At 43.1% G+C, this 20,016-nt stretch overlaps 1 protein-coding gene across 2 annotated transcripts in view; it reads left to right on the top strand.

Moving 5' to 3' along the window:
• Positions 1-18,896, top strand: part of NWD2 (NACHT and WD repeat domain containing 2) — a 184,890-nt gene extending 165,994 nt beyond the window's left edge. For both annotated transcript variants that reach the window (XM_025922342.2, XM_086705255.1), the window contains 3 exons: positions 3,676-3,820; positions 7,409-7,998; positions 12,679-18,896. In XM_025922342.2, coding sequence (XP_025778127.1) covers positions 3,676-3,820; positions 7,409-7,998; positions 12,679-16,611 — 4,668 coding nt within the window. In that variant the 3' untranslated portion in view covers positions 16,612-18,896. The remainder of the gene's footprint in view (positions 1-3,675; positions 3,821-7,408; positions 7,999-12,678) is intronic.
• Positions 18,897-20,016: the final 1,120 nt, after the last annotated feature.

The raw sequence follows: 20,016 nt of genomic DNA, 5'->3' as shown, positions 1-20,016 counted from the left end.
GAAATACAATTATAAGAGAATATTATGAAAAAATAGATGCCAACAAATCGAACAACCTAAAAGAAATGGATAAATTCCTAGAAGCATATAAACTATGAAAACTGAAACAAGAACTAGAAAATTTGAAGAGACTGATAACCAGAAAATAAATTAAATCAATAATCAAAAATCTCCCAACAAACAAAAGTCCAGGGCCAGAAGTCTTCACAAAGGATTTCTACCAAACATATAAAAGAAGAGGTTAATACCTATTCTTCTCAAACTATCCCAAAAAATAGAAATCGAAGGAAAACTTCCAAATTCATCCTATCAGGCCAGCATTATCCTGATACCAAAAGCAGATAAAGACACCATTTAAAACTGTAAGCCAATATCCCTGATGAATAAAGATGCAAAAATCCTCAATAAAATATTAGCAAAGTGAATTCAATAATACATTTAAAAAATCATTCACCACATTCAAGTGGGATTTATTCCTGGGTTGCAACGGTGGTTCAATACTCATAAATCAATCAGTATAATATATCACATTAACAAGAGAAAGGATAAGAACTACATGATCATTTCAATAAACACAGAAAAAGCATTTGACAAAGTGCAACATCCATTCATGATAACAAAGTAGGCTTAGAGGGAAAATACCTCAACATAATAAAGTCTATGTATGAAAAACCCACAGCTAATATCCTCAGTGAGGGACAAACTGAGATCCTTTCCCCTAAGATCAGGAACAAGACAAGGATATCCACTCCCACTACTTTTATTCAACATAGTACTGGAAGTCCTAGCCATACGAATCAGAGAACAAAAAGAAATAAAAGGCATCCAAATCTGTAAGGAAGAAGTAAGACTTTCACTATTTGCAGATGACATGATACTATATTTGGAAAACTTGAAAGACTCCACCAAAACCCTGCTAGAACTGATACACAAATTCAGTAAAGTTACAGGATACAAAATCAATGTAGGAAAATCTGTTGCATTTCTATATACCAATTATGGGACAGCAGAAAGAGAAATTAAGAAAACAATCGCATTTACAACTGCATCAAAAATAATAAGATACCTAAAAATAAACCTAACCAAAGAGGTGAAAGACCTGTACTCTGAAAACTATAAATAACCAATGAAAGAAACTGAATATGACACAAAGAAAAGGAAAGACATTCCATACTCATGGATTAGAAGAACAAATATTGTTAAAATGTCTACACTACCCAAAGCAATCTACACATTTAATGCAATCCCTATCAAAATGCCAACAGCATTTTTCACAAAACTAGAACAAACAATTCTAAAATTTGTATGGAACCACAAAAGACCCCCAATAACCAAATCAACCTTGAAAAAGAAAAGCAAAGCTAGAGGCATCACAATTCTGGACTTCAAGTTATATTACAAAGCTGTAGTGATCAAAACAGTATGGTACTGGCACAAAAACAGACCCATGGATCAATTGAACAGAACAGAAACCCCAGATATAAACCTACAACTATATGGTTAATTTTCAACTATATGGTTAATTTTCAACAAAGCAGGAAAGAATATCCAGTGGGAAAAGGACAGTCTCTTCAACAAATAATGTTGGGAAAACTGGACAGCAACATGCAAAAGAAAGAAACTGGACCACTTTTTTTTGCACCATACACAAAAATAAATTCAAAATGGATTAAAGACCTAACTTGAGGGGCGCCTGGGTGGCGCAGTCGGTTAAGCGTCCGACTTCAGCCAGGTCACGATCTCACGGTCTGTGAGTTCGAGCCCCGCGTCAGGCTCTGGGCTGATGGCTCGGAGCCTGGAGCCTGTTTCCGATTCTGTGTCTCCCTCTCTCTCTGCCCCTCCCCTGTTCATGCTCTGTCTCTCTCTGTCCCAAAAATAAATAAACGTTGAAAAAAAAATTTTTTTAAAGACCTAACTTGAGAACTGAAACCATAAAAATCCTAGAACATAGCACAGAGAGTAATTTCTCTGACACTGGCTATACCAAATTTTCTAGATAGGTCCCCTGAGGTGAGATAAACAAAAGGAAAAACAAACTATTGGGACTCTATCAAAACAAAAAGCTTCTACACAGGGAAGGAAACAATCAACAAAACTAATAGGTGACCTACTGAATGGGAGAAGATATTTGCAAATGACTTATCCAATAAAGGGCTGGTATCCAAAGTATATAAAGAACTTATAAAACTCAACCCCCAGAAAACAAGTAATCTAGTTAAGTAATGGGCAGAAGACCTGCACAGACATTTTTCTGAAGAAGACATCCAGATGGCTAATAGACACATGAAAAGATGCTCGACATCATGGATCATCAGGGAAATACAAATCAAAACCAATATGAGATATTCACACCTGTTAGTGTTAATGGTTAAAATCACCAACACAAGAAACAGCAGGTGTTGTCGGTTAAAACAGAAGGGAAACTTCGTATGCTGTTGGTGGGAATGCAAACTGGTGCAGCCACTGTGGAATACAGTATGGAGGTTCCTCATAAAGTTAAAAATAGAACCACTCTACTATCCAGCAATCGCATTACTGGGTATTTACCCAAGAATACAGAAACATGAATTTGGAGGGATACATGCATCCCTATGTTTACTGAAGCATTATTTATAATAGCCAAACTATGGAAGTAGCCCAAGTGTCTATTGACTGATGAATGGATAAAGAAGTTGGACAGTGGAATACTACTCAGCCATAAAAATGGAATATACACAATGGAATATTACTCAGCCATAAAAATGAAATCTTGCCTCTAGCAACAACATGGCTAGAGGTAGAGAGTATAATGTTAAGTGAAGTCAGAGAAATACAAAATACCATAATATTTTACTCATGTGGAATTTAGGAAGAAAAACAAATGAGCAAAGGGAAAAAGAGAGGGTGGGAAGGAGGGGGAAAGACAGGGAGGGAGGGAAGGTGGGAGAGAGAGGAAGAGTGAGAGAGAGAGAGATAGAGAGAAACCAAGAAACAGACTCTTAACTATAGAGAACAAACTGATGATTACCAGAAGGGAGGTGGGTGGGGGGATGGGTTAAATAGATGATGGGGATTAAGGAATGCACTTGTGATGAGCACCAGGTGATGTATGGAAGTGTTGAATCACTCTACCATACGTGTAAAACTAATATAACACTGTGTTAACTCAATATAATTAAAATAAATATGTAAAAAAGAAAAAAGGAAATACCTGTTATTTTTTTTTAACTTTTTTTTTTAACGTTTTTATTTTTATTTTTGGGACAGAGAGAGACAGAGCATGAACGGGGGAGGGGCAGAGAGAGAGGGAGACACAGAATCAGAAACAGGCTCCAGGCTCCAAGCCATCAGCCCGGAGCCTGACGCGGGGCTCGAACTCACGGACCACGAGATCGTGACCTGGCTGAAGTCGGACGCTTACCCGACTGAGCCACCCAGGCACCCCAGGAAATACCTGTTATAATAAGAAAGCACAACAAACAAATTCTGTGTAATTCGGGTAAATTCACACATAACATGGACATCATTTCTAACTTTCAGGGTTATAGGGGGATTCAATGAGATATGGCCCATTAGGCACCTATCATAATATCGGCACATAAAGGGCCTTCAAATAATAGTGCTTTTCTTGCACTTAAATAGTGACTTATCTTTTGATGATTTTAAGACTAATATCTCCCTTTTACAATTCCATAGATGCAGCCTTCTGCCAAAGCCAACAATGAGAAGACCTGGCAAGAGATATCAGATGAGATCAAGAAGATATTCAAGGCTGCTGTAAAACTGTTACATGAAAAGGGGAAAATGAAATATAGCCAAGCTAAGAGGTACCTGTTCTCAGGTAACTGTCACACATCTTTGGTAAAGAAGAGATCAGTAAGAGATGTGTTCATGGCTTCCCTTTTATGGGTCTACGAATTTCATTTCATTTACTGCCTGATGAAATCTAACTTTTCTAAATGTTTCCTTCTCCTGGAGAGGCAAGTGTTCTTTTCTTTTAACCCACAGATGGGCCTTTACTTAATTTGATGACTTCTCCAGAAAATGTGATTTTAAAAGAAGTCAGAGGAGGCTGCAGAGAATAGAGCAAACTCTGCCAGTGTTCTCAGTTCATTCATTCATTCTGTTCATTGATTCATGCACTCACTCACTCACTCACTCAGCAAACATTGAGAGCCTACTATGTGCCAGGCACTGAGGATACAACAATGAATAAGAAGGCAGATCCGTTTCTCCTGGAACTTATTTTTTTTAGTGTGGGAAAATAAACGACAGGCAAGTTATCAAATAAATGAACAGGATCATTTTGGAAAGGATACATAGGATGAATAAACAAGACACAGTAACGGGGTCTGGTTAAGGAAGTCGCCTTTTAGTTTTGTTGAACGATGTGGGGGTTCAGATGTCGATAGAGTGGGCAGTAAGGAAGGGACTTTGAGCTGAATGATGGGATTCAGAGCCAGCTGTACTCTAAGAGAATTCCGGGCAGGGGGATTACCAGATTCAAGATCCCTGAGAGAGGAATGTGCTTAGTAAGTTCCGGGAGCAGGAAGAAGGTAAAGGTAGCCAGGCCTGGGGAGGCAGAGGTGAAGCATAATAAGAACCTTATGCTTTCTTCTGGGTAAGCGGGTAAGCCATTAGAGGTTGAGAAATAAAGAAGGCGGTGGCAGGATCTCATTTAACTTTAAAATAAAATAAAAATCTAAAACAAAAACCTTAAAATAAAAATGAGCAGAGACCCACTTGTCAGCCTTTCTCAGCCACAGAAAGGAGGCTTTATTTTTTTAAAAAATTTTTTAACATTTATTTATTATTAACGGACAGAGACAGAGCATGAGCAGGGGAGGGGCAGAGAAAGAGGGAGACACAGAATCCGAAGCAGGCCCCAGGCTCCGAGCTGTCAGCACAGAGCCCGACGTGGGGCTTGAACATGCGAACCGTGAGATCATGACCTGAGCCGAAGTTGGACGCTTAACTGACTGAGCCACCCAGGCGCCCCAGGAGACTTTATTTTTAAAGGATGTGCAGGAAGCCACAGATCTGAAGGAATATGTCAGCTGTAGTTTCCAGGGGACAAACACAACTGGGTAAAAATAATCAGATATAGAACATTTATTTTTAAAACTGATAATGAAGAATTATTGAGGAAAAAGCAACGGCAGATGCATTTGCAGGTTGGTTTTGTGAATGACGTGACAAAGAATCTATGAAAACCTAAAAGGCACTTGAAACCATTCTCTCTGTATACGTGTATTTCAAGCTTAGGGAAATTATAAGTATTTTTGAGAAATGCATTCTCTGGAAGCTATCAAAAATTAGGTCTGATTTTAGGTCTCTCTGAAAATATTTAAATTGGCCAGAATAAGTACTATCTTTAGAATACACAGATTGACAAATATCCTTGTTCCTCTGGGATCTTTTTGATCCAATTTTGAGGCTCCAGTTCTTCATGTTTATCAAGAACAAAACCTGGTCCTAAAAATGTGCTGTAACGGGAGAAAATGCCCAGAGCAAAAGCCTTCCTATTCGTGATGTAAGAGATGCCAATTTGGGGAAGGCTTCCTCTTATTTAGGATCATACAGTTCAAGTATTTCACCAGCAAAAACTGTCCCCTAATTTTCTCTAGAGAACTCTGTCCATGTGGCCAACCATAGGAAGATGAATAACTTCATATTCATACTATGTAGTACTCCTTGTGGACTGTTCTCTGCTTGGAGTACATCTCTTAAAGATATGCATGCTTCTAACAATTTTATTTATTTTACATTTCAAGCTCATTTTAAGACCATGTCTACACAAGTAAGAATGGCCGGGGAAGTGTCGGTGTGTTGAAGGGGATATAGTAGATTAATATTTTCAGAAATGTTGGAATATGAATACTTGGTAGCATCTGGGAAGGTGAACTCTTTATATCTGATATACATTTATATCTGAATGTAATTTTTCACACTCCCACTTTCTCCTTCATAAAATAACAGCAGAGGAAGAGAGGTAAACTAGACCCCAACACAGTGTCCAACTATGAACATTAAAACTGAGTGGTCTCAGGGACAGTAGTTTTGGGGATTTATATCTCGTGAATGACAGTTGCCAGGGCTGGAACTCTCCTAACGTTATCTTCATCAGGTGCTGTGGCCAGTTAAACTTTAGGATATTTAGAAAAATGCAAAGACAGAAAACAAATATGGTGCTCCGGGAAGAATTTTCTGGGGAAATTTATAATATTTATAGGCAAATAAATATCAATAATTATTAATAAAAGTCCCCCCAAATCACAAGAATACACTTGGTTTCTAGAAATATATCTATGGAGTTTTCTTTGTCTCATGTGACTCACTTATTCAGGTATATTTAGTAAGTCTATACCATCAACCAGGCATTCTTATGTACAGCCTCTTTTTTCCCCCCTGAGCCAAGCTTAGATGGGTTCTACCAACTTGGTTTGTCTCTATCTCTTCTTACAATCCCTTTATAATCAACACTCCTGATTGAAACATTCTTTCCATAGGAATGATACCAATGTCAGGTTACAGTTGATTTGTTTTCTGGGCCTCAGAGGTAACAGTGCATATCTCTGGTTATCATCTGTTAGGTATACGTGCTATAGGTTGACATCTCCTTCCTCCTCATGACGCACAGAAGGTAGCACCTGGTTGATCCAGGGTGCCCCCCGGCATGTTACACAGATGGCCGGAAAAGAGGAGCCAAAGGCTCCTTCTCTAGGTTTCTTACAGCCTCCCTCATCTACATTACAGTAAGTTCTTACTCCCATAAAAAGAAGAGTAGATGTAGATTGTATAAGGTCCAGGCCTCATTAACCAACTTGCTTGATCAAAACCCTTTGTATTATGTACTGAGGACCATAGCACAGCTCACTCCACACTGCTGGCTAGAAACGTATCTTTTTTACTTGAGTCATCGCTTCTGACTGATTGCTATCATTACTGAAAAAAGTATCAAGAGAGTTCCACAAAAAGGCACCACTTAAAAATACAGTTCCCGACTTCCTTCATAGTTACTGTATAGACTACATGTATGTTCTGGGTTTTGTTTGATGTTGGAGTTGTGGCCAGCAAGCACATTGAAATGTTTTGTTTCTTTTTTTTTTTTTTTAAGTTTCTCTATTTATTTTGAAAGAGAGAGAAAGCATGAGTGGGAGAGGGACAGAGGGAGAATCCCAAGCAGTCTCCACACTGCCAGCGCAGAACCCGATGCAGGGCTTGAACTCCCTCGGCGCCCCTAGGTTCCCAGCTGTTTAGGAAAAGGCAGATAGGAAATTAAGGAGTCAAGAGAGTAATCTACAGACAACTCTGCTCCACACTGCAAGCTAAATAGTCTCCCCCAGCGACTAGAGAGATAGGTACTGGGAGTGCAGGCCCACCGCTCCTTTGCTCTAGACAATAAACCCCGTGCCATGTTTTCTTTCAGCGATAGAGGACGAGTTTGACTTTGCTCTAGGAAAGCAAACTCCAGCATTCCTAAAGAAGTGTGTCTGCTACATTCGGAAAATTGCTAACATTGAACGTTTTGTGAAAATCCCAGAGATGGGAAAGTACATGGATATAACTGGAGCAGAACCAAGGATTATGCGGGACGCAGAAGCCCAAGAGAAGCTGATAAAACTCAGGGATGAATTTATTCCTACTATTGTTGCGTCATCTAATCTGAGAGTGTACACGTCGGTTACTCATTGCGACATGAAACTGGGATATTCCCAAGAAATAGAAAATCATTACATAGAAGGACTCGGTAAGCAATTTTATGAGGACATGATCGATATAATTCAGGCAACCGTTCAACAGAATTTTGACACCGAAACTGACACGCTCTACGATGAAATCCTCCAGCATTCGTCATTATGTAAGACATACGCCTCCTTCTATGAGTACAAATGTGAGTCTCTCAACATAGTGCATAAATATGTTCTTCCGAGCAAAACTGGGCACATCAACCCCCTCGTCATTTACGGCGGACCATGTACCGGGAAGACCCTCCTGCTGGCTGAGGTGGCAAAGAAGGTAAAAGCCTATTCTTTCACCTGCTTGTTTGTAACAATCTTTTACTTTGCAGAGAAGATAAGTTGATCACGGTCATTTCCATTTTCTGTGAATTTTTATTCGTCTTTGTGGAATGGATACTTCAGTGTCTCTCTTATGCTGGTGTAACAGTCAGAGTGAAAGAATAAGGCACATCGGGTGCAGTTAGACAACAGCTTCATTTTTTTCTCTCTTTGGTCAAACTCATGTTGTGGGGCTCATTCCCATTTGGATGGAAACCAGGGCAGATCTCACAGCTCCCGTCACCCCTATCACCACAGACAAGCCCTCCAGTCACTCTGGACACTGAGTCATTCTCAGTTCAGAAATTAAATATGTCCAGTCTAAGGTGATAATTAAAACTTGAGTTTATATTTCTCTCCCGCAGCTGGGGCTCACTGTAAGCATGGCACCTGCTGTGGGAAGTGGGGATGTGATTGTCTTCTCCTTCTTTCACCACATAGTACTTCTTCCCCTCCATCCCTAACCTCAAGCACTAGACCCTTGTAGGGCTGTGACTCCTATAGGGTTGTGGCTTCGGGGATACAGGAAAGGTAAGGTGGCCAGAAAGTTCTTACGTGACCAGTACTGTTCTGAATATTGGGTTCCACCCTCTCCAGTCTTGGCAGGTGCTTACAAAGCTCCCTCCTATTTCTTCTGAGGCCTTCTTCTAGTTTCCTGGATGTCCTTTCCCTCCCACATCCCTTGACCTGTACTCGCTGAGCATCTTACCTACAGTTCCCTAAACACAGGATGATGCCTTTTTTTTTCCAGCTGGTCACTTCCATGGCTCCTGGACATGCAGCCACACTTCTAATACCTTTCTGCCAAGGTCCATGGCCCAGCAAGCTCCCTTGGACAGGACCTGGGGCAAACAGAACCAACCAAAACTCTGTCAGCTCAGTCTTGCCAGTGGCCCATATCTGACCCATGGGGGACATGCAGGTACTTTTCGCCCTGTGAAACTCCAGTTGCAATACAGCAGCTCTCCATCACTCCTCCATCCCAGCAGCTAGCCAGTCTTGTCGGTCAACCTCCATATTTCTCAGGCGTCTGATGACATCTGTCTCCCCAGCTCTGGGGGACACCCCATAAGTGGTTCATCACTGCCCCTTTCCCTGGGCGAGAAGTGGGGACATCTCTCAGCCCTCCCCTTTGGGAGTGAGTGGTCATAGGTATGCCCCCCGGCACCCTAACCTCCAGTGTTTTTCTTGGCCTCTTGAAACGCGTCTTTAGGCTGAAGGTGAGTAGTCCACTAAAGGCAGCAAAACTGGTTTTCACAAGTCCCTTACAAATTTTGCATGATGGTCTGGAACCTCACTCTGGAATGTGGTGTCTACTGTCTTGGCATGTCAGTCTGAACTGGATGAAACTAGTTCCATTTTGAGCTCCTGTGCACTTGCTCTCCAAGCCTGATGGTCTACGTTATCCTGGCATTACTTCAGCGTCTCTATACTGTCGTTCCTGTGGTTACTCTCCCGAGAACACAGCTTCCTTCACCTTCACAAAACACCCTTGTCATCTGTCACATGCTACACAATCTCAGGCAGGTCATCTTGAGGACAAGAGCGGGGACGGTTGTGTTCCAACTTATATTGAGATTAGGTTCCTGAGAAAGCACGCCGGCAAAAATCAGGTGCATAAGCTTACTGTTAAAAAGTCCTCAGGAGGAGCACCTGGGTGGCTCAGTGGTTTAAGTGTCCAACTCTTGACTTGGGCTCAGGACATGATCTCAGATGAGATCGAGCCCTGAGTCAGGCTCCCACTGACAGCGTGGCACCTGCTAAGGGTTCTCTTTCTCCCTCTCCCAGCTCATCCACACGCACCCTCCCTCTCAATCTCTCTCTCTCAAAATAAATGAACATTTTTTTTAAAAGCCCTTAGGAAAGTTAATTTGCCATTTCTTAATATGCCAAGCCCAGCTGCTGGTTTTTTCTCTAGTGTTAAATGACATAGCTCTTTTCTAATTGAACACCGAAAGCAGTGGCAGGCTTGCATTTAAGACACATGCTGTGTCAAAGTAAGTTTTGTGTGCGTGTATGTTTGAATACTAATTTGTATGTGAACCTTCAAACTTTAGAGTTGTTCCAAGTAAGCAAGACAGCAACGCTACAAGGAGCACATAGCAGCTGAAATCCAAGGAGAAAACAACCATGTACACTATTTCACGTTCACTTGAGGGCTCTTTTACTCTGGAAGAGGGAAGGGTGAGGTGGTTGAAGGGACAAATGTTGTTGGACTCGACTATATTAAATGTGCATGGGATGCAACTGTGCGTGCTGTAGCCCAGGAGGTAAAGAACTGTGAAGCATGTGCTGATGCGCCTGTAGAGATAAACAGTCTCCCCAGGAGCAGAGTGTGGTGACAGTTGAGTTGGTCAACTTGAGAAATGTTTTGTTTTGTTTTTAATGTTTATTTATTTTTGAGAGAGAGAGAGAGAGAGAGCAAGTAGGGGAGGGGCAGAAAGAGAGGAGACACAGAATCCAAAGCAGGCTCCAGGCTCTGAGCTGTCAGCACAGAGCACGATGCAAGACTTGAACCCACGAACCACAAGACCATGACCTGAGCCAAAGTTGGACACTAAACCAACTGCACCACCCAGGTGCCCCGAGAAATGGTTTTCTGAGCTCTCATTCTTCTGGACGTTTTGTTCAGCCACCAGTGTGTCTACTCACAGTCCAGGACCCTGGTGCCACAAGAAGCCTTACCTGTTTCTACGTCCACTGCCTCTGCTCCACTCGCCTCTCTCCTGGGGAATGTCTGTCCCGCCGATGACAACCTGTGCTCTATTTGTGACTTCATGTCCCTTGTCAGGATGCAGACAGACATCTTGTGTTTATCTCGAGATTATCTCCTACATGCCTAACATTTCCATGGACACAAGCTCATGATCAGAGAGGCACTCTCTACAGATATCATACTCTCAACAACGCATGACTAGCAGGAGAGAGGACAATGCACATAATCATCATAAGCAATCCACGGAGGGACAAAATACTGCATTCTCTGATTTGCCACTGAAGGACAGTTGTAGTAGGACGGCAGGATTATCTTCCTCCATGTCAACCTCAAAGGTTGGGGCTAGACAATAAACTGCTTCTTTTCCTGAATAGCTCATGCTGAAACTGACATCCATACTTTTTTCCAAACTTACTCATACCTTAACCTGAACTAGATCTTTTTCCCCCCCTAAATTTATTTATTTTGAGACAGAGAAAGAGAGCGCAAGTAGGGGAGGGGCAGAGAGAGAGGGAGAGGGAGAGAATCCCAAGCAGGCTCCGCACTATCACTGCACAGCCCACAGAGCTGGGTGTGGGGCTCAAACTCATGAGATCATGACCTGGAGCTGAAGTTGGACGCTTAACTGACTGAACCACCCAGGTGCCTTGAACTATATATCTTGAGGAACCAAGTTTCATAAACTTACTTACTCATTTATAAAATATGTTTCCTAAGGAGTATCCTTGGTAAATTCCAAGGGTTACTAAAAGACATTATTTCCCTAAAAATAGACTTTGGAATCTGTTTTACACTTTGATCATATCCCTTCTTGTCCTTGCCTTTCCAGACAGAGAAATGCTAAACTTAGCAGCCCCTTTATATATGTTATCTCCTTAACTCTACAATTTCAAGAGAAAAAAATAAATAACTCCAGCTTTGTCTCTTGGTAACCATTTAACTCTGAGCAAGTCATTTCTACAGTCTGGGCCTCAGTTTACTCTGCTGTAAAATGATACTATAATCCATCTATCCTACAGAGACATAATGCTAGGGCTGATAACTGACTGTTTATATATGGTAAGCTGTCTGTTATAAAAATGCAAAATTTAACAAAATTTTAGCCAGCATTATATAGGTTTGTTTTAACGTTTATTATTTGAGAAAGAGACAGAGAGCAAGCAAGGGAGGGGCAGAGAGGGAGGGAGACACAGAATCGGAAGCAGGCTCCAGGCTCTGAGCTGCCAGCACAGAGCCTGACACGGGGCTCAAACCCACAGACCGCGAGATCATGACCTGAGCTGAAGCCGGCAGCCCAACTGACTGAGCCACCCCGGCGCCCCTATATAGATTTTTATGACAGTGATAAATAATCATAAAGATGACCCTGTATCTCTGAATCATATAAGGTTTTATTCAGTATCTTAGTATTATTTTTACTGCATTCTAATTAACTAGGAATTTGATCAGCCATACGTGATCTCAATTAATGAAAATATCTGATGCAATATAATGTGTAAATCACTACTTAATCTATTCATTGAACAAATACTAAGCACCTACTGTGTGCCAACAACCATTCCAGGAAATAGGATTCAGTGATGAAAAACGGACTATACTGGATATGCAGATTTTGTTTGTGAAATACTTTGTAACTTTTAGAATACAAGCTAAGTGCTGCCTTGTGATTGAATAATACTTTTATCACTATTTTATTACCTTCAGTACAGTGATCCTGAGGGTCTCACTGATAGATTTTAGTGCATGAGCTTTGTGACAGCTCTTTGATCTTCTCAGAAGGTTTCCTGGTTCTAAGCCACTCTCTGCATGGTCAGGGTTACCAGTAGTCTGACCTCTAGAGAGAGGAAATGCTGTTGTACGTGTTATATGTGTACATATATGTGAATATATATTACCATTCTAAACACTACCTTTACGTTTTAGGCTTATGGCTGGCTACATGAAGACACAGGACCAGAATCTGACCCAGTAGTCGTCGTGAGATTTCTAGGAACCACAGACATGAGTACTGACCTTAAGACTCTCCTTCTAAGCGTTTGTGAACAATTGGCAGTTAACTACCGGTGTCTGGTTCAAAGCTATCCTAAGAAAATCCATGACCTTCGTGACTTATTTATAAACCTTTTGAATGAGTCTTCATTGCAGAGACCTCTAGTAATAATATTCGATGCCCTAGAGCAGCTCTCAGAGGGTGATGAGGCCAGGAAGCTTTGGTGGCTCCCAGCTCACCTTCCCCGCTTTGTTCGAATAGTCCTGTCCACACTGCCCAATAGACATGGAATCTTACAGAAACTGAGGTGCCTTATCCATGAAGAAGCCAACTACATCGAGCTAATTCCCCAGGACAGGAAGATGTGCAGCCAGGTCCTCAAACACCAGCTGCTGCGGGTCAAAAGGAAGGTCACATCAGGCCAGCAGATTTATGTGAACAACGCATTCTCCAAGTGCACGCTGCCCATGTTTGTGAACCTGACCTTCAGGGAGGTGAGGCATTGGAGATCTCATAAAGACGTCGATGAATCCTCCCTCTGTGTCACCGTTCATGAAAGTATTGAGCAGCTATTCTGGTCCTTGGAAAAGAAGTGTGGTCAGAAACTGGTCTCTAGGGCTCTTGGTTACATCACCATGGCCAAAATGGGTTTGAGTGAAATGGAACTGGAGGATGTGTTGGCCCTAGACAACAGTGTCATGAATGAGCTCAATGAGAACGCTAGGCCCAGCAATCCCCTGAGAGTACCTTATCTGTACATCGCAAGGCTCAAGGAGGGTCTCAGCGGATACTTGATAGAAAGACACGTGAAGAACGTCACACTCCTGGTCTGGGCCAACAGACACCTGCAGCTCATAGCCCAGAAGTTGTATCTGCAGGAAGACAGTGACCTGCGTGAAATGCACACCATCCTGGCAGACTACTTCCTGGGAGTCTGGTCAGGGGGCAGGAGGAAAGCTTTCTGCCTCGAAGACCCCTACTTGAATGGCTGCCTTGACTTGGACAGCAGAAGCCTGCTGGAGGAAGAAAAGCACTTCATGGAACAGGCCTCCTTTGACAGACAGGCTCCAGACCAGCCCTGGGTTTTCCAGTGTAATCCCCTGGAACCGGACATCTTTTTCGTCAATCATCGGAAAATGTCTGAGCTCTTGCACCACCTGACAAGGTGTGGAAAAACCGAAGACCTGCTTTACGGAATCATCATGAACTTCAGCTGGCTTTACACCATGATCAAAATCGGCCAGTTCGACAAAGTGCTTTCAGACATCGAGCTGGCTTACACCTACTCTCAAGAGAAGGAGCTGAAGTTCCTGGCGAGCACTCTCCGTGGCATCAAAAACAAGGTCACTGCATTTCCGGGCTCCCTTTCAGCAGAGCTTCAGCAAAGACTGCTGCCTGTCGTGAGTTCCCTGCCCAAACTTCGACACCTCCTTTTAGAATGTGACAAAGACGGGCCCAAATATTGCTCCATTGTGCCGTTACATTCATCCATGGACGTGACATATAGCCCGGAGCGTCTTCCTTTGTCATCTAGTCACCTGCATGTCACCGAGATTCTGCCCACCTGTAACCCGAGTACTGTCCTTGCAGCTTTAGAAAATGGTTCCATCAGCACGTGGGATGTGGAAACTCGTCAGCTGCTCAGGCAAATCACCACAGCCCAGTCTGTCATCCTGGGCATGAAACTCACCAGTGACGAGAAGTATCTTGTGGTGGCTACGACAAATAACACCTTGTTGGTTTATGACAATGTGAATTCTTGTCTTCTGTCTGAAGTGGAAATCAAAGGGACCAAGCACGGAAGCGGCTCCACCTACATCAATGGATTTACCCTGTCGGTCAACCACGCCCTTGCGTGGCTTGAAGCCAGCAAAGATGTCACTGTCATCGATCTGCTCTACGGATGGCCCCTTTATCAGTTCCACTGCTGGTACGAAGTGACCTGTGTCCAGTGCTCTCTGGATGGCATGTATGCTTTCTGTGGACAGTACCTGAACACCACTACCATATTTCATTTAGGGAGTGGAGAAAAGTTATGTACAGTGACATCTGAATTTTCGGGTGGGTTTGTGAAGTTTCTTCTTATCTTGGACACAGCTCAAGAAATGGTAATGGTAGATAGTGAGGGAAGCCTTTCTGTTTGGAATACTGAGGACATTTCCAGTCCCCAGCTGACTGACGACTTTGACTGCAGAAGAGAAGACAGCGAGGTGGTCAGCATAGAACTTTCAGAGGACCAAAACGCAATTCTGATCTGTAAAGCCCTCAGCATCGAGCTCTTAGATACTGGCATGTGGAAGGTGGCTGAAAAGTTCAGAGCTAAGCACAATGAACGCTTTATATCTGCTGTGCTGTCCAAGAATGGAGACTGCATCATCGCGACCATGGAAAATACCTCAGCTGTGTTTTTTTGGAGGCGGGACACAGGACAATGTATGGCAAGCTTACAGGAAATCTCAGGGACCATCGTCAAGTTGGTGAAATCTAGTCACCACAACATGCTGCTATCTTTATCAACCAGTGGTGTTCTTTCCATCTGGGATATAGATATAATCACGGCTATGTCCAACATAGATAAGACTGGGAAGCCCATCCAAAGCCTGGTGTTACCTGCTAGAGGGGAAATCATTTATTCCCTCGATGGCTCTGATTGTGTCCATAAGTGGAATTTCAGCAGTGGGTTCCTTGAAGCAGTGTTTAAGCATGAAGGAATAGTCGAACACTGCGTGTTGACATCCTCTGGAGATGTAATGGTGACCTCAGATGACAAAAGCAGCCAGTATGTCTGGCACACCAGCAGTGGCGAAAATCTCTTCCGAATTAACGGGCAGAGAATATCTCAGCTGCTAATTACACACAATGACCAGTTTGTGGTCTCTCTGTGTGAGGAAAATGCCTCCAGGGTTTGGAGACTGGCCACAGGCCACAGGGTCTGCAACATTTTGACCACTTTGCAGAATGCCTTTATCACCTCAGCGAATACCTTCGTGGTGGGAATGACGAAAAGCAAAGTGCTGGCGGTCAGTCTCTGGACCGGAAGCATCACCAAGAAATTTTGTTGTGAAGACGGCACGACCATTGTAAGTTTTAAATTGATCCCTGACTGTCCTGACATCATTGTGTTTATCACATCGGCCGAGACCGTGAATATCTGGAGTCTGACCGATGAGGTGATCTGTCGCCGTGTGCAGCTTCCCAACAACTTCTTGAAAAATCTGGAGGATTTCGAAATTTCTCCCAACGGAAAGCTAGGCATTATATCCAGGGGAGACGACAATATCAACGTACTGGATTTACACAGCGGTAAGTTACGGGTGGTTCACGCCTCTGGGGTCATCTGGCGGCAAAGGCTGTCTCGAGATGGTCGCTACCTGGTATACATTTGTTTCCGAAACGGGGAGGAAGAGGACGAGAACGGCGTGATATCCAGTTTGATTGTAATGAGGCTGGCTGACGGCAAAATTATCGGTGCTTGTTCCCTTTACAAAACACCAACTTTTCTCGCCCTCTCACAGAGGCACCTGAACATCATAGTGGGTTTTGATGATGGCAGTATAGGGATATACACAGTGGTCGACCGTGTGGATGCTGCACTGAAAATCAAGATCGCCACGTCAAATAGCAGGCAGATTTTCAACAACGCGACACAGGCCTCCCGGCCGAAGTGTAGCAGTTACTGTTTCAAAGTGTCTGTGGATTGCTTATGGAGAGAGTCTACTGAGGTCTTTGCCAGAGACAGTCCCATCACGGTGAGCGACTCCACTGAGCCCAATGAGGCGACACCCTCCAAGAAACACAATCCCTGCTGTGACCGCGGGTGCTCCGCCCTGGAATCCAGGGGCCACAGCTATGCCCCCGACAACTGACACAACGCTTTTCCTGCTCAGCAGACATGAACGATACACATACAAAAGGGGGGAAAAAGTATCTTCTGTATCCCAAATGATAAACTACTCATTTCTTGAAAGACAGGACAGATACTGAAGTGCTGGTGTTGACGTGCTTGACAAAGGCACAGAAATGTGGAACTGGTTTGGAATTTGCTCTTCTTTTTTTTTGGGGGGGGGGGTGTCAAAATTAATCCGGGAATGAAGTCTTGACCGAGAATGTCTCAAAATGGTGTTTAATCGGCTACATCAACTGAAAGTCAGGGGAATATTTTTTAAATCAGCTGTGTGGGAAGCAGCCGCAGAACCCACACCACGGGTTCAAATGGCAGAGGCTAGAACTATAAACAGACTGCTCAGACTGGGGTTCGTTCTACAGAAATCGTTGGGAGCTGTGAACGTCAACGATTGTGTGGCCGTAAGTAAACAGAGCCTTAATCTCTCCTTACATTTTACCAGCCTGACAACTGTGTAAACCCAGTCTGCGGATGGGAGGTCAGAGGTGCAAAATAACGTAACAAAACGCCCCCAGTGTACTCCCAGTGTCCCAAGGGAAAGGCCGTGAAACGTGGGGGCCACAGATTGTACTGAGCACGAGCACTAAGTTAACCACTATCCTAGGGCTACCCAACACGCAGAGTCGGTCTTCGTTGAGACACAGCTGGGACAGTTGCACGCAAGGGCTTCCCTGTCACGGAACATAACGATTTTTAAACGACTTCCTGGGCTGCAAGAGAACACATTGAATAAGGACGTGCCATCTTCTCGTGTCTTTTTGGAATGCCTATTTGTGCCAGATGTAAAGAGGAATTACAGAGAGGGCATCACAGATTGGGTCAAGACATCTGTTCATTTCCATCCTCGTACTAACACAAGCCTGTGCTGCTTGGTTAGTCCTATGGAAGCATACACTAGTTCCTAAATCCCTGCAGTAAATCCTACCAGAAAGAAAGCTTTCTCGACACGCCGTCTTATGAAACACTGATGACATTTGCCTTATTCTTACTCCTCCTCTTTCCTGTGTAAAACGCAGATAGATGACCAAATACTCGGGGACAACTGAATATGCCTGTCTTTGTGCTAAAATAGTCCATAAATCTTAAGGGTGTCCAAAAGTTCCTGATTGTCCCTGTTTGTAATCACTTTCTTACTTCCCCACACTCTATGTATGCTTCTCCCTCTGTCAGCCTTTTTCTGCTCAAGGGCTCTTTGGGGCTCTTTTATAATCGCACCCATTCAAAGCAGAAGCTGTGAAATGGTATCAAATACTTTTTAAACACGACTTCACTTATTTAAAAGAAAATAATCACGTCTCCAAAGAGGGAAAGTGATTTTCTTCCTTCCATATCCTCCACGTGGCATGTCCTCGGACGACTGTGCGAAGGGTGTCTGTCAGTAGCGGGGGTCTGGTTTGGCTCGTAAGTGACAGCAGTGACGCGTGTCAGCAGGATAATGGCCAAGGAAACGATGCGCTGTCAGCCCAGCTCTACCAGGAACTCGCCGAGTATGCCTAGACAGATCTTTAGCCTCTCTGCTATACTGTTTTTGTAAACGGCAAAACAAAGGTAGTGATAGCTTCTGCTCTAGTCGTTATATAAGGAATGGTGAGGACCAGTGTGAGAAAAAAAGGTAGGGACGTCTTGACTGTTTTTGCTAGTGGGAGAAGCAGTGATCTAATCCACAGGGAATCCAAGCTCATTGCATTTCACTTTGGAAAGCAGTTTGACACATAAGCATACAGAGATGGGATTCAAATATAAACACCCTACTCCATGGTGAAAGACTTTTTTTCAGTATATTCCTCCCGGTCTAGCTAGCAGCCAGAAAGGGGGTAGCCCAGAGAAGGCCCAGTCCACGTAGAAATCACCTGAAGTTGATTATATGAGTCAATTGCCTTCTGAGGCAACACATTCCTATTCCTGTCATGATCAGTTGGACCGCCATGCCACACATTTCTAAGAATTAAATGCCTAGATGGATTAAATGTAGTGTGTGAATATTCTATGTAACAGCCAATAGAGTTTAACAAGTGACTTGAATGATTTTTCCTACCTTGTTTGCAACTGATAGCTCATATTGAATGTTTTTATGTAAACTTTGTATTGTTGGGAAGAATTACCCAATCAGAGATTTATATTTTCATAAATGTTACATTTAGTTAAATTTTATTACAGAGTTGTTACACTAGAAAATTACTGCGGTCTTCAAACAATGTACAGTCTTGTGTATGTATTGTTTGTATGAATAAAAAGAGAAACTACTTAGATTTGTGTGGAGTTTTTCTTCCCCAACTTTGGCAAGGGTAGAGACTGTCAATAATTTTTTTAAACTTTTTTTTATGTTTATTTTTGAGAGTGAGAGAGAGAGCAAGAGAGAGAGTGCAGGTGGGGGGGGGGGCAGAGAGAGAGGGAGACACAGAATCTGAAGCAGGCTCCAGGCTCTAAGCTGTCAGCACAGACTTGGGGCTCGACTCTGAGCCCGACTTGGGGCTCGAACTCACGACCCGCGAGATCATGACCTGAGCCAAAGTCAGACGCTTAACCGACTGAGGCACCCAGGCGCCCCCAGTAGTAATTTTTCATGGTTACTGTATACCAGATGCTATTTTTGGAGCTTGGTATGTACTAAGCCATCTCCACAATGGTCTTATGATGCAGGTAGAGTTACTGTTCTAAATTCACAGATGTAAAAACCTAGAAACAGAGATCCAGGGGGAATAGCTGAATAGGATGTCAATATAACATCAATGTTTACTTTTCCAAAGCACACAAAGTATAGCATTGAGTATCCAGTAGGCACTTACGGATTATGACCTATAACATATTTTCTGACCTGCAGATTAGAGACCAGGCTAGGCTCTGAAGGTCACTGGAAGTTTCTGAAAACTCCCAGGACTTTCAGGTATACCACAATTGTTGATGTACTCATTCAGCAAATAGTTATTTGGTCATGGCATTTTGCAAAGGTTAGTAAAGTAGCCTGTGCCTTCTAAGATTTCACAGTCTTAACAGAAAAACAAAAAGATTCTATGGGCAAGTGCAAGGACAGTGTGCTTCCTCCTGGGGCCTGGGGCAGAGGTGGGAAGAAGGATAACTAAGGAGTTGTCCCACTCATAAACTGCCTCCAGGTGAGAGGGCGGGACCAAGGGGGAGCCTTCCCAAATGCACCTTTTTCCGTTTCTTGCCTCTTGGAACTGAGAATCCCCTCTCGCACACACACAGACATACACAAAAATTTTTCAAACAAGTTAGCAATGATGAGCTTAAGTGGTGATAAGTAGGGAATAATCAGATGAAACTCTGTGTCTAGTTTCACGAAACAATCATTCTTAGAGAAACTTAAAATCAAGGCATTAGGGAAAAAACTGAAGAAATTACCTATTGG

Source organism: Puma concolor, chromosome B1, assembly GCF_028749965.1.
Source record: "Puma concolor isolate L17-30 chromosome B1, mPumCon1.1.hap2, whole genome shotgun sequence".
NCBI lineage: Eukaryota > Metazoa > Chordata > Mammalia > Carnivora > Felidae > Puma > Puma concolor.
This window is presented reverse-complemented; position numbering and strand designations above follow the sequence as displayed.